We start from the raw sequence: 22,777 nt of genomic DNA on the forward strand, positions 1-22,777 counted from the left end.
AGTCGCATTTGAAAAAATCGGAATTGTGTTGTTTACACTGACATGAAAAAAATCAGATACAGGTCACACAAGACCAAACAAATCAGAATTGATCTGCAGTGTGAACATAGCCTATGTTGTTTAACATAAACACACAGTGTGTCCAGCTCTGAGATAGTCACGCTATCACAGGGGTCTCCAACAGGTAGCTCGTACGCTGTCAGAAGCTCACCAGCTGAAGTTGAGTACTTCACCAAAGAAAGAGTATTTGCTTCACCTCTTAGTATTTTTATAAGTGTTCTATTCAAACATAATGCTTGTATTTAATGACAAATTAGCACACTGACTGGAGATGTGCTTTTTAAATAAAGTGCAATTTAAATGTTGGCAGTCACATAAAAGACAAATATTTTATTAAAACACCGAATTTACCAACAAGGGCAAAATGACGTTGGTTATCGTGGGAAATTTCGGTAACGGTACATTTTCAGTTTATCGCCCAGGCCTATTGTGTACTGTCTGTACTGTACTGTAATGTAGGCCATACGAGGCCAGCTTGTAATAAGCTTAATTGAATAAATGTGGCATCAATTCTCCAATCCTCCAAGTATTATACATTTTACAGTATTACCACCTACACTTGAGTGAAATTCTACTTTTTCATCCTTGTCGTCTTCTTACCAGCCATGATTCAGAATGATAGCGGCCACCGTAACAATGCAATCAAGGGTCTTTAAAAATGGATTCCGCATCCTTGAGTCACATTGCATTGACCTTCTATGGTGAAGTGGAGGCGTGGAGAAAGCATGACGTGTTGCGTTTGCACACTGCTACTCACGGTGAGAGCTATAAACCACAAACTGCGCCACTTTTTATAAGTCGGAATATTTTTGTCCGTACGCACATTTTGGGTCTTTAATTCCATGCACACTTTTATAGATGAGACCCCAAGAAGTGGAGGCAACTCGCCCTGGCCGTCAAGGGTCACTGGGGAATGGGGAGGAGAGGAGGAGGAAGTATAGGCCATCAGTGTCAGTAAGTTTAGCATTTTTACTTTTTTTGGTTAACTTTTTTTTTACACTTTTTTTTTTTTTACAATTTTGGCCAAAAAAATGGGTGCATCTATGAGACAATTCACCTTTATTATGCCATTCAAGTGTTTAATCATTATGTTGGATGATGAAATGACAAATTGTAATTCATTATTTTTTATAGAAATAAAAAATAAAATCAGACATCTCTGTACTTGCTGAAGGCTAACCAGACCCACAGACAGCAGTCGTGACTTTATAGGTAATATAAGTGATGAGTTACCTGAGTGGTAGTGTTACTATGCGGGCTCCTCCACGTCTCATCCACGTTACCAGGACTCGCGCTGTTGCTGCTAGGGTGGCCGGCGGTGGCTATGCAGTTGTGAGGTAGAGAGTTCTGCTGCTGCGCGTAAGGCACGTTTCCATTGCTCGTGCTGCCGCCTCTCACATCTCTCCCAGGGGACCGGGCGTCAAGCAGTCCCGATGATGACGACGGACTCTGGCACGAGCCGTTGGCCGCGGGCTGGGTCACACACGGTGGTCTGATGGCTGTGTGATTGACCGGGGAGTTGCCGGGGAGGCCTGCGTGGTGGTGGTTGTTGTTGTTGGGGGACTCAGGTAGAGGGCCGTTGGGAAGGCTGGGTCGCAGCTGGGCGCCCACTGCTGCCTGCTGCCTCATCTAAGACGACAGCAAAATGGGTCACTCTCTGCAGCATCACTATTCCTCTTATATTAAATACACAAAAGGACTGGATGACAAAAGGACTAAAAATGCCTGTAAAAAGAAAAATACATTATACAGTACAGGAAATTTATCATTCAACAAGCTAAAGAAGCAGAAAAACATATAAGACATATAAAAATAAGTTGACAACAATCTTGAGAGTGTGTCAGAAAGAATATTATAGTCAATTACTAGACAAAAATAAAAACAACATTAGAGCAACTCAGGAATTCTAAACAGTATTATATGGAACAGTCCTAAGAAAGCAGACTACCATCATTATTTTAAAAAGTTGAATAACTACTTTGTAAATATTGGACCAAAACTGGAAGAAGAGATTCCAAAATTCTGGACAGTGGAAGAAAAGAATGACAGTGTAGACAGGAATCCTAATTCCATGTTCCTTACTGATGTGACAAACAAGGAAATTACTGATATTGTCAATAAATATAAAGCAAAAACATCAACTGATTGTAATGGAATCGAAATGGCAACGATAAAAAGGGTTATCAACGACATCGTAGAACCGCTGACATACATCAGTAATTTATCATTCCAGACTGGTAAATTTCCCAACAAAATGAAAACAGCCGAAGTAGTTCCAATTTTCAAAAATGGAATTTGTAATAAATTTACAAACTACCGACCCATTTTGTTATTACCACAATTTTAAAAAATTATCGAGAAGCTGTTCAATAGCAGGTCGGACAAATGTATTAATAGGAATGAATTACTCGCGGATAGCCGGATATAGATATAGAGCTAACAGTTCAGCCTTTATGGCACTGATTGAAATTACGGAGGAAATTACCAACGCTGTAGACCACGGAAAGTGTCCAGCTGCAGTATTTATGGATCTGACAAGCTTTCGATACAATGAATCACAACATTCTAATTACAAAATTAGAAAGGTACAGACTCTGAGGGTTAGTTTTGAATTGGGTCAAAAGCTACTTAGCTAACAGGAAGCAATGTGTGAAGCTAGGACAATACACATCTGCTAGTTTAAATATTACGTGCGAAGTACCCCAGGGGTCAATACTGGGACCAACACTGTTCCAACTTGTATATTAATGACATCTGTAAAGAAAGACTTAAAAGTTAGTAATATTCGCAGACGACACGACTGCCTTTTGTTAAGGAGAAAGCGCACAACGGCTAATTACAAAAGTCACAGACGAAATGGCCATACTAAAAAAATGGTTTGATAAAAATAGATTACCCTTGAAACTAAGTAAAACTAAAATAATGCTATTTGGTAATAGCAGAAAGGAGATGCATGCGCAAACACAAATTGACGATGTAGACACTGAAAGGGTGAACGAAAATACGTTTTTGGGCATCATAATAGAAATCACAAACATTATAAATATACAACATAAGGTGGCGAGAAATACCTCAATCATGAATAAAGCAAAAATCACTCCATACTCTTTACTGCTCTCTGGTATTACCATATCTATCTTATTGTGTGGAGATATGGGTGTAATAACTATAAACTATAACTATGAACTTCACTTGCTAAATGGACTGCAAAAGAGATCAGTTAGGATAATCCATAATGCTGCGTATAGAGTACATACAAACCTTTTATTTCTAAAATGACAAATATTAAAATTCGCAAAAATGTCATACAAGAGAGAAGAAATATGATCTCAGGGAAAAACTCAACTTAAAACACACGAGAACAACGCTAAAAACTCACAGCATTTCAGTATGTGGGATAAAATTATGGAATGGGTTAAGTAAGGAACAAAGCATGATTCAAGATGAGCGATTCAAGAAACAATACAAGCAGTTGATGTTTGCAAAATACAACAAAGAAGAGTCTGGAACTTGTTCTGTTATGTCTATTTGTATTGATTATTATTTAATTATTATTATACTGATTATTATATATGATTATTATTTATTCTGATTGTGGAAAAACCTTGATTATATTATTATATTACTACATTGTAACATTACCTTATCACTTTTCTATGTATTAAAAAGACCACATACGAAATACAGGAAGTGAATAAATGTATTGCAATTGATGTGAAACGGACAGGGGGTAGGATTAAATAAGCTTAGCTTCTTCCTACTGCTTGTGGACATGTGGAACTGCAAATAGTACTATGTGATGTATTCCGCTAACTTGTGTGCATGTTCCAAATAAAATTAAACCATTACCAAAATGGAAAGATGCGGTATTTCCGTAGAACATACACATACAAATATTGTCCAAGTCCAAAATGTCTACCTGCTGCTGATGCTGCTGCATGAGTGAGAACTGGTTCTCCAGCTGATCCAGCATCTGCACTTGTAGTGGTTTCAGGATGGCTCTGTTGGTCCGCAAGTGGTCCAGAAGCTGCACAGGACACAATTTTTATGACTATTAATATAACTTAAAAATGAACACAGACACCCTGCTGGCATTATTGGTTCTACATATGCATTACACTTTACCTGCCACTGGGGTGCTGGGGGGGTTTAGGAGTTAATTTGTAATGGACAATGATGTCCAAATTCCAGGTAGAGATGACCCCTTGTTTGACAAAAGGTGTGAAAGAAGCCATCTATGTCAAACTACAAAGGAAGAGGAGGTTTGTGCCAACCCCTATTATATGTCCTGACATCTCTCCCCCAATGAGTGTCTCAACAACGCTAAAATGCTAAAAAAAACTACCCTGGACTCCAAAGAGTGAAAATAAGAAAAGAACACAAATATTTCCTACCTGAAGTTTCTGTGGTGTAAGATACCAACTTGGAACCGGCTGCTGATTGGCGTTATTAGCACAAGAGTCCGCACCACTCTGCTCACAACCAACGAAAAGGAAAAAAACGTTTATTATTTAGCGCACACACCATACACTCTATTTAGTGCGTGCAGCGATCGTCATGTTCTGCTCTTGGCATTACTTTAGCTGGGCTGGCAGTGCGTTTCTTCTTGGCAGGGCTGGCCTGTAGGTCACTGTGATTGCTGGTGCTTTGGGATCCCTCCCCCTTACAGGCCTACAAAATCCAGCAGAGAAACAGCTTGTGATGATGGCCATCTGCGCTTTGGTAGGGAAGGAAAAAAAAAACTCCAACCACAACTCTAAATGACCACTGAAGTCTTTTTCAAATGAAAAAAACTCCTCTACATGTACATGCTTCCAAATAAAGAATGTATGACAGGACTCTGATTACAATACAGCTTGCTTTAACACCTTAATCGTTGATTAAGGTCTTAATCAGAGCATTCATGCTGTGCTTCTTTGGTGGAATAATGCAACATTAATGTTGCATTAGTATGGAAACATGCAGTCAGTCAGTTCTTTGCTAATGAGGTTGAAATCCATCACATCTGAAAATTCAAGAATAAAGCAACTATAAATTACTTTTGCATTGAAAAACATGACCTTTGCTATTGCTGATTCTTTGCAGTTGCTGATGTTGGGCTTTATTGAGTGGGCGCTAAAGGAAGACTGCGATGCTAAACAAACCTGAAACGTACAAATGTAGTTCAAGAGTTGATTGTTTTATAATTGTATTTTTAAATTGTGATGTTGCGGTGGCAACAGTTGGACAAAGGAATAGAAAACAGTCCCTCGCAACTACGCGGTTCGAACACCACTCTCTTACTCTATTGCAATAAAAAAAAAAAAAAGAATAAATGATGTTGATTTGTGGCTGACTATGACTACTATTATTAGTCAAAAAATATTGAAAGACAAGTCATATATAGTATTGTGGTCACTAGGCGTCAGTAATGTTACATTACATTACCTTAACACTGTATGGAGTCAGCTGTGACATGTCCTACATGACATAGAGAAAATAATAATAATAATACTAATAATAATAATAATAATAATAAAATTCTGTGTGGAAGTGGTAAGTTTTTCGCTTACTACTTTGTCCTTCTTCACCCCTTTGTTTGAAAACCTTTAAGTTTAGAATAAATAAATTGCAGGCTAACTAGTTATCTCCGTAACATGCTATGCTTAAAGTGGCGGTGTCTTTCGTGTCCCTGCCGTGATCCCATAGCCTGCACATAGGAGTTGCGCAATGTGGTGTAAACAAGGAATAATAAGAGTGTAAATGTGACTTAGGGGTGTTATTTCATGTCTACTGGGCTCGAATAACGTTTCAAAAATGAAACCTACTTAGTGTAAACTCATTATCGCGGGTGAGGTCTGGAACCAATTAACTACGATAAACAAGGGACAAGTGTATTTCTATTTTCATTATTCCTTATGGGAATGCAAACAATTCTGAGGATGACCGGCACCTTGAAACAGATTTTTTCAACCCGTTGTACTTGCTAAATGCTAAAAGGGAGCAACATGTAGCTAAAAGAGGGTGGCAATGCTACATATACAGTACATACGGCATTCACAAGTTCAGTATGTATAACACTATCCCTAAACTGTAATTGTAGAACTCTGTTGTCCGTTACGCTGGTCAAGTTTAATATCCTGCAATACAAGTGCAAAAAAAGTTAACCACTGTTAGTACTTAAACATTAAAACAAAAAAAGTAACCTTATCAAAACAAACTAAAACAACTAAATCAAAACAACGTAATAAACATTTTTTTTTGGAAAGTTGGAAAGAAATTTTTTAACATTAACTGCCACTCTTTACCATTCTTAATGGCCATACAAGTGCAAAAAGAAGTTAACCGCTGTTAGTAATAAAATGTAAAACAAATGACTAAAAATGTCAATGACGAGATGTCGGGGGCATAAAAATAGTCTTATTTTTCAACATTTGCGGTCACTGAATTGTATAAAGAAGGTAAACGCCAATCTAATGTAACAGTTTGACCTTTTTGTGTGGCAATGTGGCATGTAAATTTTGCTCCGTTTCTGAACAATATGTCAGGGCTTACGGATTTGAAGGTTAGACTGTGTACAGAATTTTGTGCTGCATTTCATCAGAGTATTTGTTTACATTTTTACATGTATGATAAGTGCAGTGGGCTGGAAAATATTCCCTGCGGTGCGCCGTCATCATTTTTTTGCACCTGCCATAAAATACTAGCCTGGACTGCCCTCAAAAGCCTGTGACACTGTTCTGTGTCGACCCGGCTTCAGGGTGAGTGTCAGAGCCAAAACAGAGGTGGGACGCTGTCTGTGTGAAAGGGAATATCGAACAGCTGGGACAAGGGTGTGAAGCTTGACACTGGAGAGCATAGTTTACATCACACAGACATCCTCATGCATTTAATTATCTGATTGCCATATCCTGCTTTGCTGGGTTCTTTGTGAAAGGCACAGACAAAAAAAAGAATGCTAAATATTCTGTCACGGCTCCGATGTGCCAATTTAGCAGGATCCCTGCATCAAAGAGGCTGTCCGGAGTGACCTTGCTGCATCTTGTTCCACCTTTAGGTTCTAACCTCCATGCCGACCAAAATGCAAAGCTGACTATTAGAGCTCACTGTTTGTTTTTCCTAGAGGCGGCGGTCTCCGAGTAGGAGCTGGATCTCTCACCTGCTGTGCCTGTGCAGCATTCAAGGCCCCTTGCCTGGACGTGAGCTCGGCAGGGATGGGTAGGCTCCATGCCTCCTCAATACTAGGAAGCATTTTACTCTTATTCTGCAGACTACCTGGCTGTAGGTTACACAACTGAGCCTAGGAGAGATCGTGCAAGACACACACTTATTTAGGTGCTGAACCAACAAGATGACACAAAGAGAGGGAGGGGCTTGGCCACTGGTAACCTCAAGGTATAGAACATATCACAAATGTATGCAATGAATGTATGCTTGATTTTTACAGAGAATGAGAAAAAAAAATAACTCATATCTGAGTGTCCAGATATGAAAATGACAAAAAGCAGAAAAGCTGATTGCTTTGGCATTTTTAACACACTAAATGACTGAACGACATCTAACAGACGAGGTTGCATGATGTTTTCAATAAAGCCTACCTGCAGCAACTTGATGCGCTGTGTGAGCGCGGCAGTGTTCACACAAGCCTTGCTGCGTGTGGCGTTGATGTAGCACTTGATGGCGTCGTGTGGCTGCCCGCAGCTCTCGTACAGCGTGCCCAGGTCCATCCAGGCAGCACCGTGGTTGTGGTCCAGTTGCACGGCGCAGATGTAGGCCTGCAGTGCGTCCATAGGCTGGTTCTGCTGCTGGTAGAGCACCCTGAAGGCAGGGCCAAATTACACATTAACTCTACAGGCTTTTAAAAGAAAACTGCACTTTTTTGGAATTTTGCCCATGAGTCACAATCAATAAGCAGTGTTTAACACATTTTGCTGTGGCAGTGCGTGCCATTTATTTATTTATTTATGGCATGCCTGAAAAGGGCAGTCTAGTTTGCACACTGTTTGCGTTCTGTTTTAGGGGGCCAAGAGTGTCAGAGTGTTTCTCCTGACTGTAGAAACAGGGCGAGTGAGCATTACCCTTGTTCACTGGGTCTTTTAATTCATCAAGGTGCACAGATACACATGTCGGCAGCAGTCAGCTCTCAACTCCAGTCCGTCACCTTTAGGACGTCAGTGTGATACATAACAATCAATAACAATTCCTATTGTTACAAGGTACAAATGTGGAGCTTGCCAAGCCATGCCGACAGAAATTTAGTTTTTCTGCTGCACCGAGTAGCACACAGTGTTACCATCGATGAAAAGGATTTGCGTATCTGGTGAGGAGAACACTGGCCAAGAGACTGCATCACGACAAATGAAGAATTATTAGCGCTAACAAAACCTGCAGCGGTGCAAACTTTTTTCCACCTACCCAAAATAACTGAAAAAGACACACCAGGCGTGCTGGACCAGACAGACAACTGTCCATCGAGTAAGTCACCATGAAAGTCCAGCCAAAAAGGAAAATAAGCACCTACTATTTGTCATTGTGTACCACCCTCCTAGAATGCACAGAAAGGGGAAAGACGTGTTCTTGTCTCACATAAGAATTGTGGATGATGGGCAACATTCCAAAAAAGCGCAGTTTCCCTTTAAATCACATTTTAACATCTGTGACTGTCATACAAGTCTACAAATACCATACTTAATGCTTAAACAAAAAAAACTGCTTAATGACTCTTAACTTCAATGACACTTTACGAGGGCATAATAAAAGTCTTCTCTTTCCAGCATTTTTTTAAGTATCCGATTCCCAGAATAACAGATCCAATAAAGCCCAGATTCTTCCTTACCCTATGGAGCACCAGGTGTCAGCGCTGGCTTCAGACTTATCGATGGATTGACGATAGGAGATGAATGCATCCTGTACCTTCCCAATACTGGAGTAGCACCTGAAAGACAAACTGGCAAAGATGAGTTGTGGAAACAGTAAGCCCTGAACAATGCAAACCTCACTTGCAAACCAAACACGATGCAAACATACAGTATGCACTTTAACATTGGAAAACTATTATGGTTTTAGGGAAGCCACCACTGAAGAGCTCATGTTCTGATCATTCTCTCTACGCCATGTCATGGAAGTTCAAAAACATTTTATTATTTTTTATAGGCCTTTTGGGTCAATAAAACAGACTTTTTCCACCATTGGAATCATCAAACCCATTCCTGTGTTCAGCATTTCAGTAGTACAACAAATAAGTCTGCATGTGCGATTGCCTGCTCTACTCATGCTATGGCCAAAAGAACACATTTAAGAAAACATTTTTTTTGCTTATGTCTTATAGTTAAACTTTAGTAAACAACAGAACATCTCTAATGACGTTGTTGCTTACTTACTGTGATTTTTTGTGCAATGACGTACCCGCGCAAGCAATATAATTCTATTGTTTGGGCCCCATTAAGGAGGAAAATGTTAAGCGGTTTATAAGTTGGCATAAATGTAAAGCAACAGAATGCACCAGGAAATCAGTTAATACTGCTTATTGCTATTGCTCATGCCTTTCCCAGAAAATACTTTCTTCAACATTCTGATTGGTTCAAAGGCCTTTTCAGTTAGGCGAACCCTGTTGCTTTCGCATGCATATTCACTGAATTCTGATATTGCTATCAGATATTGGGCAGATATCAGCAAAAGAAAACAATGTTGGATTATATGGGCCTGCATCTCAATTCTCCGATATTGGCAGTCCGATGCAAATAATCGATTCCAAATTCGATTGCAAATCCAAAATATGTCCAGATGTAAGATCTTGTTCTTCTCAGGAGGGCTATTTGCAGGGATGCCACCATGTTTTTACCAGCCACACATTGCAAACTGCATGCGCATCCTCCCGCTGCTGTCGCTGCTCTAGTAAATGTATTTGTCGAAGTGTGGTTGTCAATCACGGTTTTACGATTACTGTAATTTGAAATGATAATACTAACCGTCAGGAGATTTACCATGAATAATCACTAATACCAGTAATCGTTACATCCCTAGTGCTAACAAAGTAGAAGTAATGTCAGCTGTGTGAGGGTAAAAAGACATTGCAGCTTGGTGCAAAACTTGTCATGCACAAGTTTCCCGTGGTGGCACAGAACTGGGCAAATATAGTACGACCAACCTCATTGTGCATATGAAGCAGCATCACATGGGAATGCTAAAAAGTCATAGCTATAACAGAAAAGAGCGAGGCCCCGTCTGTGGTGGGGAATGTCGGGTTTAAACGCTTCATTGAACCTTGCTTACTATTGCCTAGCTGCCACTACATTGTGGATAAATCTATACCCCACAAGCATAAAGTAAATAGGTGAGTTTTTCCTCATACCGACTGTGGCTGACTATTGTTCTCTGTTTGAGTAATATCATTGGCTCAAGCCCTTTCTAACATTACACACTACAAAGTAAGTCATAAAAGTATGTATGATTTGTGCTTTTCCAGCATTCCACCCTACAAAATAAATAATAGTATGTATGATTCATGTTGATATAGGATCAATATCAGTATGGGACGATATTCAAGGCAATATCGGTATGGGTAGTACAAAGTATTGTATTGTATTGTGACACCCCTAATTATCATATAGCCAAAGTTTTTTTGGGGGGGTCATCTTACCTGCCCAGGAAATACCAGGACTGGCCTGAGTTTGGGTCAGCCTCTAGAGACTTCTGCAGACACTGGATGGCATAGCTGTCCTTGGTGCCTTTGTCCCCCAGCTGTTCCACTGTGTGATGCATCCAGCCTAGAAGAGGCCCAGGAAAAACAGCTTAAAAACATTTTTTCTTTGTAAGACCACAGTCTAGTTTGAGAATCTATTGTGTTCTAGTGTGGGTGTTTTTGGCGAAAAATTAATGCTATGAAACAGAACAGCATTAACAAACGAACCCTTCAATGTAAATATACCACAGGTATCAAAGGCTTTTGTCAGCGTAAAAGTTGCGACCCAAAGATATCATTTATTTGAAAAACCATTCTGTTTAGTATTGTTAACTTCATCACTATCGCTAAACAGCGTGAAACAACAACAGCAACGTAACGTTGCACAGTATTAAAACGTGCACAGTGACTTCCTGTTCAGTGAAAAATGAGTCTCAAAATAAAAACATGGTAGTATTAACCTGTTTTCTACTACAGCAACTAACAATATGCACACATTTAAATTTTTTGGGTTAGACTGTTAGCCACACAAAGAAAGATTTGCGCATGTACAAAAGCTTTATTGTCATTGTAGCACGGACATACAACAAAGGTACCGCAGCAGCTGTTATGTAAGAGTGTAAAATATCTTATGAAAAGAGAAAAATAATTTTTAAAGTATGTACAAATAGAGGAAAACCATGTCAACAAACTGCCATAGGTTCAAAAATCCTTTATTATCGCTGGGGGTGTGACGAGAAGAAGCCAATCAGACTATGGCATGGCTACTGTGAATGATAATACAGTAATATGGAAGTGGCAGCGTGCAAGGCATTACTGGAAGCACCCATTAAGTGCTTTATGCACACCTGGCAATCCAACCTATATTGGTGTTCACAGCATCAACGTCAACGAGTGACGGGTGGCTGTTTTTTTTCCCCCATCGGAGTTAAACATGCTTGCTACTTGTCGATGTCTCAGCAGAAGCTGTAGTAATTCTACATTTCATCAACTTTATTTGAAGATTTGGCAGATCAACCCACATAGATGTTCGGACTTGTCCGCACCCTTAATTACCAAGCGCTTCTGTTGATGCTCATTGCATTTGGCTAAGCGCCATCGTTCAAGCACCGGTTCCGTTTCATAATACGCCTCATCCATACAAGAGACCCGTGTTGACAATTTAACAACATGGTCGCTCCATTTAGCCAGTAAGGGTGCGCATACCAGTGTTTCTTGCATCAAGAACTTATTTGGTAATTAAATACAAGTCAAAGTACAAAGTACAGTAAGTATCCACCGAGCAGGTGCGCGGTAGTGAGCCCCACCTCAATAGTGTGCAATGCACGTCTGAAAGCTATAAAAAGAACCCTCCAGAATGCAACCTAGCCCCTGACCAACACTGCTAAGAAGACAGAGCTTGGACACACTTGGCAAAAACACACATGGGTGTCCAAAGTGTGGCGCAGGGGCCGTCTTTGGCGTGTGGCTCATTGCATAAATAAAATAAACAAAAACCCAGCAAAAGTGGAAAAATAGAGCAAAAGGCATAACGTAACTAGAAAAAGCTAAAATGCTGACACTAATAACTAATAAAAAAGTTTTTTTTTTTGTTTATTTGGTCTAAAAAAATGTTAATATCTTTTGAGCGTGATTCTGTGGGACAATGAATATTTCAAAACGCACCTGCATTGTTTATTGACTTGGTTAAATCCAAAAGTTTGTTTGTCCAGTCATATTTTTTCCATTGCACTTTTCTTAAAATTCATGTTAAAATCTTGTCTCATCTCGTACCCGTGGACCCACTCTCACGCATCGTCTCCTCTTGTGAGTTAATTGTCTTGTGACATCCCTAAATATCCCCCATTCTCTTTATGTCTCCGGTCAGCCCACTACCAAATGTGCAAGTAATGGCTAGTTTCACTTTCGATTTTGGTTTTGTCGACAACAGCTTGTGTCAACGTCAGTCAGCCAGTCCAAGGGGTGTCGACATGAACTGGTTTCACTGTATTTTCATTTAAATCTTGAGCTGATATTGTTTGGGGCATAACTTTTGCAACCTAAAACATAAATATTTGTGCAATACTTATTTGCCCCTTGTAGCTATTTTATTGGTTATACTATCTAGTTATTTGGTATATAATACTGTTATTTATATACACGCACACACACACCATATATAGACCTCTTCTAGGCTCTTTGAGCTTTGCTAAAAAAAAATCACTATGTAGCCGATCTGAGTGTGTGTCGCAATAAAGCTCTTGTGCACTTGAAAAATAATCTTTAAAAAAAAAAAAGGTAAAACCACAAAAAAAAAAAAATGTTGAATGTCCATGCGACTAATTACTAAGGTAACCTCCAAAAAAAACATAAGGACTTTAAAGAACACACAACTAAAATTAAACAATATTTTAAAATGCTTAGAAACTTAACTTCCTCCAAAAATCAGAAAGGAAACATATATAATTCATATAGCATGCTGTATGATGCCACCTAAAGTGCTGCAGTGTTCGCACAACCCAGTGGCATGAAGACGGCACGAGGATCCAAAGACACTCACCGAGTTGTTGCAGTGTTGCCGCCTTCACCTGAGCAGGAAGACTCTCTGTCTGCAAGAGACTCTCGTAAGCTTCTTTGGCAGCTCGGTACTTCTTCTGCAGACATGAGGCAAACAGCAAACCAGTCAAGACAGGACGACGTGTTTTATGAGGCAAAGCGCACAGACAAAAGAGGACACCCCCCCCCCCCCCCCCCCCCCCCCCAAAAAAAAAAAAAAAGACCTCACACTTGTAATGACCATCCATCCGGACAAACACAAACGTAAGGGGGGGAAGGCCAGACCAGACTCAACACGTCTGGGCACCTTTCAAAGTGTGCGATTGTGTGTTGGATGTCCATCTCAGCACCAGTGAAATTTGAGCCGTTTGTTTTGTCTCCGCGACCTCACTGACCTCACGTCACATAATCAGCAGACACTCTCAAAGGCAAAGACTGGCCTTATCAACGTAAATGACAGTCAAACCCACCCACTCATACGCGCACACACACATGCACACAATGAGCCACATCCACTCTTGTCTGGTTCCGGACTCTTCCTGTCTGAGCGCCGTTAAATGGTATACAGTGACACTTGAGGCCAGTAAATGAGAGGCGCTCTGGAGTTGTTTCTTCCTGCTCCAGTTCAATAAAGTCAGACCTCCAGCAAAAAAAAAAAATGTCCTAATTGAGATTGACTGCTAAACACCGACACCTTGATGACTCACTCTACTTGTCATATGTAATCGATCCACAAACAAATCCCATCATCTATTATCCCAGCAGACTTGGACCTGGACTGATCACAATTGTGAATGAATGCCTTGTGCGGGAATGGATCCCATGCCAGATGCACAAAAGCCAGCAATGTGAACCACTACACCACCAATGACCTCAAACAACTAAATGAATTATCAGAACTATATTGCAAAATATGGCTTAAAATAGAATCAGCATTGTAAGTACTAGCCCAAACCCATTTTTACTGCCTGGCTTTTTCCATGTTGCTGTTCTGGCGCAGAATGCAGAGACAGAGACAGAGACGATTCTGCAGTTTTTCGCCTTCAGGGAATTTTATCACAGTGAGTCAGTGATGCTCCAATGCAGTGTCTGTGTAATTTATTAATTACAGCCATTTATTCACTGCTAAATTTGGCAATCAAAATATGTTAGAATCACCTCTCAACACGACACAAAATAAAGAAGTTATTAAAATAAGCCTGCAGATTCTGCTTAGTCAGCCTTTTGGTTACCTCTACATTATAGGGGTGAGTAGTTTTACTTTGTTTTGGTTTTAGTAAGTTGCACTATAAAATGTTGGCATAGTGGCATTGGATGTTAAGATAGTTTTTGTGTGCTCCCCTCTGACAGGTTGACTCATGTCGATATAAGAGGTTGTTGACATAACCAAGAATGGGACATAAAGGATTTTTTGGGGGGGTTTCCTCCATTTGTGCGTATTTTTATTATATTTACTTTTATCTAACAGATCTGCTGTGGTAATTTCACTGTATGTCTTAGTACAATGACAATAAAGCTTTCATACATGCGCAAATCGTCCGGTGGCAAACAATCTAAAAAATCTGTATTGAATGGGTGCATTTTGTTAGTTGCTGTGGTAGAAAATAGAATACGTATTAGGACCACATTGAAAAAAAATAATCAGGAGATTGAGAGTAAAGTCATAAATTTACAAGAAAAAAAGTCTTAATATTACGATAATAAAGTCGTAATATTACGTGTCATACGTGTCAGAGAGAAAATAGAGAATAGTAGCTAGCAGAAGCTAGCTACGGGAAGGAAGGAAACTTTCCTCTTGCTTCAGGCAAGCTTTTATTTATAACATGGCAGCAAAACAGAGCAGTTGAGCACAAACAGATTGGCATGGCTAGCCTTCCTTACTCTGCCCCCTCCACATGCCCGAGGCCAATGGTCACATAAGTCCCTCCTTTTCATAGCTGTCTCAGGCAATGCATGTAACAAAGTTACAAGTTTTTTCTCCGAAATGTAAGAATTTATTCTCGTAATATTACAATTTTTCTTCTTGCACATTTACAACTTTATTCTCAAAATCTCATATTATTTTAATACCTTGTAAAAGGCATTGCCCGAGACAGCTATGAAAAGGGAGTACTTACGTGGTCACTTGGGCAATGGTAATACGACTTTTTTTCCTCATAAATTCACAACTTCTTTTCTCGTAAATTTACGACTTTATTGTTGTAAATGATGACTTTATTCTCAAAATCTCCAATATTTTTTTCCCCAATGTGGCCCTGATACTCCGTCGTAAGAACCCGGGTTAATAGGACTAGAGTTAGGCCCAGTATTGGCATAAAAATGCGATACTGATAGATATCGTTTTTTTTCCAGATAATGAAAATCGATTTTTTTAAAATGCTGTATAGATGGACATTTTGATGTTCACATGGCCAGGATGACACCACAGTTTGTTCACAAACAGTGCAAGCCCACCTCCTTTGCGCTTTCCACAGGCTCTTGTGTTCCTGTCTGCTGCGACTGCCCTGAAAACGGCTAGCTCCCTACGTTGTCATCTGGGATGCTAGCTGTAAGCCATTCAGTGAAGCGCAAATAAGCTGCATTCCCTGAAGGTCTTGATGCTCTTGCTAGTTCGTCGATCTTGCTCGGTAGTTAAATCACGTTTCCCGTAATAATAGAAGGTACCACTTCTTTGCTAGTCGCTTGACTTTCTTAGCATTTATTCTGCCGCCTTGATATCACTGGGTAGACAGGGAATCACACTGATGCGGGGCGTCGCTCTCATGGCACGTAAAAACGTGCTTGAATAAACAGAGCTGCTTGAAATGCAGCCATTTGTGGCGGCGGTGTTAATTCCACGACAGGGGATATGTTACACATATTGGTAATTGAGAGTTGGACAATGTTGACTTTGACTTAAATTCTGAAGCGTGATTCAGCACATACTGTAAATGTGTTAGTAATGGAAGCTCTCTGTAGCAGCATAAGTGGGCATGTAAACCAAGGAGCGGGTGCCCTGCGCGGGTTTAGCTGCTATGATGGGGATCAAAATCCAGAAACTATGCATTGAAAGCAAGTCCTTGGCACACTGCTCAGCTATTAATTGCTGTAATAGACAGTCCCAAAAGCAGTGGCGGAGCTACGGGGTGACAAGGGGTGGATCTACAGGTTGGCCGTGGCCACCCCTGGTCACTCTCGGGCCATCCCACTGGCCATCTAGACAATTCAGGTATCAACTTATTGCCACCCCTATGTGAGTAATGGTCTCTCACCTTGGCCACCCCACTGAAAAATGTCTGGCTCCGCCACTGGAGTTATGTGATATTACACATATCTGTATCAGTTGATATCGGAATCAGAAATTGAGTTGGACAATATCGGCATAATGGATATCGGCAAAACAGCCAATATCGGACGTCCCTAATTATTATTATTAATAATATATATTATAACAGTGGTTTATTTGGTCTCAAAAATGTTGACAATAACATTGTTTAGTGTCAATTTGTGGGACAATAAACATTTCAAAACGTACCTGTATTGTTTTGTGATGCGGTTAAATAAAAGTTTTTTTGTCTAGTCATATTTATTCATTGTACTCGTCTTAAAATTAATGTTAATATCTCGTTTCATTATCACGCATCCAATTTCGTGCATCGTCTCATGAGCTGGGTGTCTCGTGACACCCATACTGATTTGTGTGCAAGAATCGTTACTGTTAATACACTCCTGATCCAAATTTTAAGACCAGGTGAAAAATAAGAATTTATATTTTGTACTGCTGGATCTTAAGGAGGTTCTAAGTAGTGCTTAAAAATACAAAAAGAAGAAATGGGAGTAAGACAAGATTTTTTTATGAAGCATTTTATTGCAAACAACCATTGAAGTGAAATAGGCTGTTCATCAACTGATCAAGATTGTAAGCCCAGAGCCTTTAAAAGCCAAAATCTTGGCAAAAATGATTCAGTGTAATTTTCTGTCAGGTATTCACACTGTCTTGATCTCTTGATGGCAAAGGCAAAAAAAAAATAATCACCATTGTTGCTCAGGTTGGACGTACTAAGACAGCCATTTGAAACTTCTAAAAAGATCCTAAGAGTTATGGAACAAGAAAGTCAAGTGGTAGACCCAAAAAATGTCACCGGCAGTGAGCTGGAGGAGCCGACTGCCTGTCCATCAAGACACAGGATGATCCTCGGCCCAAAATAAGGTTGTTACTAGTGCCGAGTGCAGTCCAATAACCATGAGACGGCATCTGCGAGAGACGTGTTTTAAGAACGTCTTTAAAGGCCTCGTCTCCTTCAATACCGCAAAATTACCCGTTTGGAATTTACATGAGCGCATCAAACATGGGACGTTGAAAAGTGTAAAAAAGTTTAATCTTTTTTCTGATGAGAACAAATGTAACCTTGACAGTCCTGATGGCTTCCAACGTTACTGGCATGACAAGGAGATCCCACCTGAGATGTTTTCCACATGGCACAGTGGAGGGGGCACCATCATGATGTGGGGTGATTTTTCCTTCAATGAACAATAGAGCTTCAGGTTGTGCAGGGGCGTCAAATAGAAAATGGCTATGTGGAGATGTTGCAGGGGGCATCCCTCATGACTGAAGACCCTCATCTGTGTGGTCATGACTGACTTTTTCAACAACGTTGCAGTTCACAATGCCTGCGTGACATAGGACTTCTTCCAGATGAATAACATCATCTTGTAGACCATCCTGCGTCTTCCCTGCATCTAAATCCAAGTGAGAACATTTGGGGATGGATGGCAAAGGAAGTTTACAGATATGGGCATCAGTTCCAGACAGTGGATGCTCTCCGTGAAGCCATCCTCACCACCTGTAGCAACATTCCCACTAACCTCCTGGAAACACTGGCATCATTCTGAGGTGATTAAAATGAATGGCGCAGCCACTCATTACTGAGTCCATTTTTAAAAACATTTTATTACTATTTTAGAAGGGATTCGTTGTTTTTTGAGCTATGGTCTGTTGATCAGCTGATGAACAGCCAATTTCAGTTTAATGGTTGTTTGCAATAAATTACTCACTCAAATTTTTTTTGTCTCACTCCCATTTCGTCTTTTTGCATTTTGACGCTCTAATTAGATTAGTATTTTGTTAAAATACTATAAAAGTTGAGCCCCGCCCTTGCTGAACACTGGCGGAGGCGTCGTAAATGAAACTGCCCACTCATGCAGACGTGAGAAATGCTTCAGGGAGGTGGGAAAAGACTGAATTTTATCAAATAGCTATTCACATGTTTCTAAAGAGTGGCCTACTGTATTACAGCTGACTCCCATTGGACGCAATTACACTCATGTTTTCCACATTTCTGAGTCAGGACAGCCCTAACTAGCTCATAAACCTATTATTAAACATTCCAGAGAACAAATATGCTCATTATCATTAGCATATATGCATTTAATGACCTCACTAGCAAGGGATGTGTGGCTTACCTGGATCTCATATAAATGAGCAATGTGGAACTGAACTGTGAGGGGAACAAGAAGCAAAAAAAAAATATTAATTAGTATTTTCATGTTGAGGAAACACACGCACACACACACACAATAAATACTATGAGGATGCCGCACTGTTAGACCAGCAGTGGATATCGTCACCTGTTAGACCAGCAGTGGATATCGTCACCTGCAGTCGCAGAGAGGTTTTTTTTTTTTTTTGATGAAAGTTAAAATACAGGAAACTATGAGGGGAAAAAAGGCAATATACGTTTCCTGGGGAAAATCCTAGGCATGACATATATGCTTACTGGGTACAGATTGTATCCAGCACAGAGCACAGATGAGAGAGGGACAGTCAGATATGTAGGGTATGTGCATGTAATATGTAATGTGCGTTTGAGAGATTGCAGCTCTCCTTCTGCCATCTCCTAGGCAACCCCGGTTTTTGGGCTGATAGCGAGAGACAGGCATAGAGAGGAATAACAGCCCCATTTCCTCAAGACATGCAACGTGGATTTAAAGGAAAACTGCCCTTCTTTTATTTTTATTTTGTCCATCATCCAAACCCTTATGTGAAACATAAACACACATTTCTTTCCTTTTCTGCTCATTCTAACGACAGAAAACAAATTAGCATGAGCCAGCTAACGTTGTACGTCACGGGAGGCACCTATTACGACGATAAAGCCCTAAAAAAAACCCTCCGAAATCCCAGCCAACAGTGTTCCATTCACCAAACTGACCTGTATATTAACCAAACTACAGCGATACTGTTATTGTAGCAGCTAACACGAAAACTATATTTTTCTCGTAATGTCTCGTAACACAACGCCTCGTTAGTCTCAGCGTCACTCAACCCTCAAGTCACTGCAACGCGACAGACGGACGTTTGGCTCTCAATTTCGCTCGTTTGCAGTCAGCATTTTTTTTATCTGAGGACTGGAGCACAAGTCTTGTACTGAAAGACACAGCCATCCCAATGACAGCGGACATCGTAAGCGTCGTCGCAGTTTCTATGCTGCAGCTGTTAACGGTAGTAGCGTTAGGCTATGGGCTATGTGAAATCAATGCGCCTAGGAAAGAAGTTCCGGTCATGTTTTAAATCATCAAAATACGGGAAGATCCTATTAGTACACGTTATCATTGCTGTACCCGTTTACGCAGGATCACAGCATGCATATAAAACTATAAAATGTTGTTCGAGTTAGTTTTTTTTAGAGGGCTTTATAGTCGTAATAGGTGCCTCCCATGATGTGCAATGTTAGCTGGCTCGTTTTCTATCGTTAGAACGCATAGAAAAGGGAAAGAAATGTTTATGTTTCACATAAGGATTGTGGATGATGGCAAAATTCGAAAAAAGTGCAGTTTTTCTTTAAGGAGCTGGTGCATTAATGTTATAGTGGCATGTTTAAATTCATAGTGGTGAGTGGCTCGTGACTTACTCTCAGCCTTGGACAAAGTGCAGAGGTTTGAGTCGATCAAAGCCAGCTGAAAATGCTGCAGAGAGAGGGGGGGGGATAAAAAAAAGTGAAACTATTTTCATATCAATCCATGTTAACGCTACTGAAATGAATGTAATAACACAGTGCAATGGTACCAAAGGGTGGCGCAACAAACACAGGAATTTATTGATTGTGGTTAAACCAGAAGACACCACCCTTATGAGTTTTTTTTTTTTTTTAAGTACAGTGGATCCCGTTATATTCACAGTTCAGCATTCACGATCCCACAAATTTGTGTATTTTGATCAAAACATTTTTTTTAATTTGTGGGGGGAAAAATGCCAATTTGTGCGGCCAACATCGGTATTGTTTTTTTCCCCTACATTGAAAGCCGATATTGAGCTTTTAGCACCAACGTCGAAGAATTGCAACATTGTTGGAATCATGTAGTTAATACTGTGCCACTCACAAGCCTGTGAGGAAGAAGTAACTCTTTATTTAGCAAGCAGAGTAACAGAGCTCACAATGAACTTACCAGCTCCATAGAAACATACTACTCTTACGCACGGTGTCTTTAAAGAAAGAGCTAATAAACCATCACAGAGCAACGTAAAAGGTAGAGGGTCGCAGCCATCTTAATCAAATACACAACAACGGACAGCCGATAGTGCGCATTAATACGGCGTCAGAGAAAGTAAAGCAAAGCGATTTGTGAGGTCAGATTTTTTCGAGGAGGCATTTTTGTATTCTCCTATGTGGTTCTCAGGGCATTGAATCGATTGCAAATGGTTGTCTTAGAAGACGTTTCCACTCTCATTTGAGCAAGTTTCATCAGTCCATGCTCAAAGACTAGGTAGGACGGCTCTAGTCTGGCTATGTAGACAGGACAGCTCTAATCTGAGGGGATGGTTCAGGATCAAAAGTATTTATCCTCTAAGGTAGAAGCATGCCAAGACAAACAGTTTCACTCCTTTGTGGTACACCAGAAAACTAGAGCTGCCCTATCTAGTCAGACTACAGCTCTCCTAATGAGTCTTTGAGCATGAACTGATTAAAGCTGCTCGGATGAGAGGGGAAACCTCTTCTTTGACAACCTAAACAGTCCAGTTGCGACTGAGTCAATGCCCCGAGAATACAATGACCTAAATGAATGAGAATATTCATTCAGGCATCCTTGTATGTGTGACTGCCAGGGGTCCCAATGCTTTCGTCCACAAATGTAGCCTCCTCTTGGTACTCCCCTTACAAGTGGGCATCCTGTCTGCATTGTGCTATCGTCAGTCGGGCTGTGCACATATTAACTTCCCACCGGGATGTCTGATAGTCTCCTATAGGCGACTCCAAGGTGACTGCCCTTTGTTGCAGTGAAGTCATGCAACCATGCATTTAAGAGAGACAACGCAGATGCAGTATCTGGGTCATTTGAAGACTCGTGAGAACAAATTGTACTACCTCCATGTCAGCCAGTCCCCGTTCACATAGAAAAGCATGAGCAATAAAAATAGTTACTAAAGTAAGCGAAATGCTGGATCCCTGCTGCAAAAGGTGGTGGCAGCCACGCTAGACGATCAATGCCAGACGGACGCCGGCAGGGTCACCGGCACCTCACACGTGCAGCACGCCGGCTTTAAATAAATTAAAGCACAGCACAACACCACCAGTCAAAATCAAAGTGTTACCTATACAATGCGGCGGCTCGTCTGCAGCCTCCTCCTGGAAGCCCTCATGCATCTTCCAGAGAAGGATGCACACCTTCCTCGCTCCTTCACACTTATGGCAGATATTGCGGCACTTGCTGTTAGCTTGACATTCCACCTCCCTCTTCATATCTTTGCCTCTCACTCTCTTTTTCTCTCTCACTGCTGTCTTACTTCCCTTTTCCCCATCCTCCCCCCCCCCCCCCTTTGGTGTCAGTGATTATTATTCAGCAGACGGCTGCAGTGGTGAGTGCAGAGAGTGAGAGAAAGGAGATAACACACTACCACCACCATGGCACACTCAACTTCTTTCTCGGCTGTCCTTGCTATGGTTAAACAGAAGACATCTCATGAACTCACTAAAGCCATGTACACATGAAAACGCATAGTGCTCATTGAACGTCATTGTTGTGTTTTGGGCATGCTTCACAAGTTACACGAAGAAACACTTGCATAATTCGACAAGAAGTAGGAAGCAGACCTTATTTAATGTAAGCCTCCATTGTCTCAGCAATAACTGATAATTTTTTCACTTCCTGTTTTAGTGCCAGCATTTTCTGATAGGGAGAGAAAAGAATACAGTAGAGAATGTGTAGCAGTTAGGAGTGTACTTTTCAGTATGGTACAGAGGCGTACCAAGCTCACACACAGTACACATTAAATGAGGGATAGAAGTGTAACTGCCTTGTGCTATAGTCACACGTCTACTCCATAAACAGTGCAGCCCAGCCTTTGGCTAGCTGGAGTCATGGCGAGTGATAGTGCCAAAGAAAAAACCCGTGAAAACCAGTTCCTGTTGTTAAAGGTCTCCTGTTTGGAAAATAGGGGTATCACAAGATCAAAACGTGACAATATCTCTCGTTTAGAGAAGCTTTTTCGAGGGAACAGGTCATCCTGAAGTCATCCTGAAGTCAATCAGACGGAACTATGGCATC

The 22,777-nt window shown here is 40.7% G+C and overlaps 1 protein-coding gene across 3 annotated transcripts in view; it reads right to left on the reverse strand.

Annotated features, from left to right (window-relative positions):
• The window catches only part of kdm6a (lysine (K)-specific demethylase 6A), a 59,348-nt gene that overhangs the window by 11,521 nt on the left and 25,050 nt on the right, over positions 1-22,777 (reverse strand). Inside the window, exons 1-12 of one of the 3 annotated variants that reach the window (XM_054786296.1) lie at positions 21,825-22,019; positions 20,146-20,200; positions 18,698-18,732; positions 13,260-13,353; positions 10,679-10,805; positions 8,876-8,974; positions 7,638-7,857; positions 7,199-7,339; positions 4,639-4,731; positions 4,455-4,532; positions 3,980-4,087; positions 1,294-1,689 (exon numbers count right to left, since the gene is read on the reverse strand). In XM_054786296.1, coding sequence (XP_054642271.1) covers positions 1,294-1,689; positions 3,980-4,087; positions 4,455-4,532; positions 4,639-4,731; positions 7,199-7,339; positions 7,638-7,857; positions 8,876-8,974; positions 10,679-10,800 — 1,257 coding nt within the window. In that variant the 5' untranslated portion in view covers positions 10,801-10,805; positions 13,260-13,353; positions 18,698-18,732; positions 20,146-20,200; positions 21,825-22,019. Of the gene's footprint in view, positions 1-1,293; positions 1,690-3,979; positions 4,088-4,454; positions 4,533-4,638; positions 4,732-7,198; positions 7,340-7,637; positions 7,858-8,875; positions 8,975-10,678; positions 10,806-13,259; positions 13,354-18,697; positions 18,733-20,145; positions 20,201-21,824; positions 22,020-22,777 lie in introns of those variants that run through there. The other 2 variants (XM_054786294.1, XM_054786295.1) reach the window with 2 other exon arrangements.

Source organism: Dunckerocampus dactyliophorus, chromosome 9, assembly GCF_027744805.1.
Source record: "Dunckerocampus dactyliophorus isolate RoL2022-P2 chromosome 9, RoL_Ddac_1.1, whole genome shotgun sequence".
NCBI classification, from domain to species: domain Eukaryota; kingdom Metazoa; phylum Chordata; class Actinopteri; order Syngnathiformes; family Syngnathidae; genus Dunckerocampus; species Dunckerocampus dactyliophorus.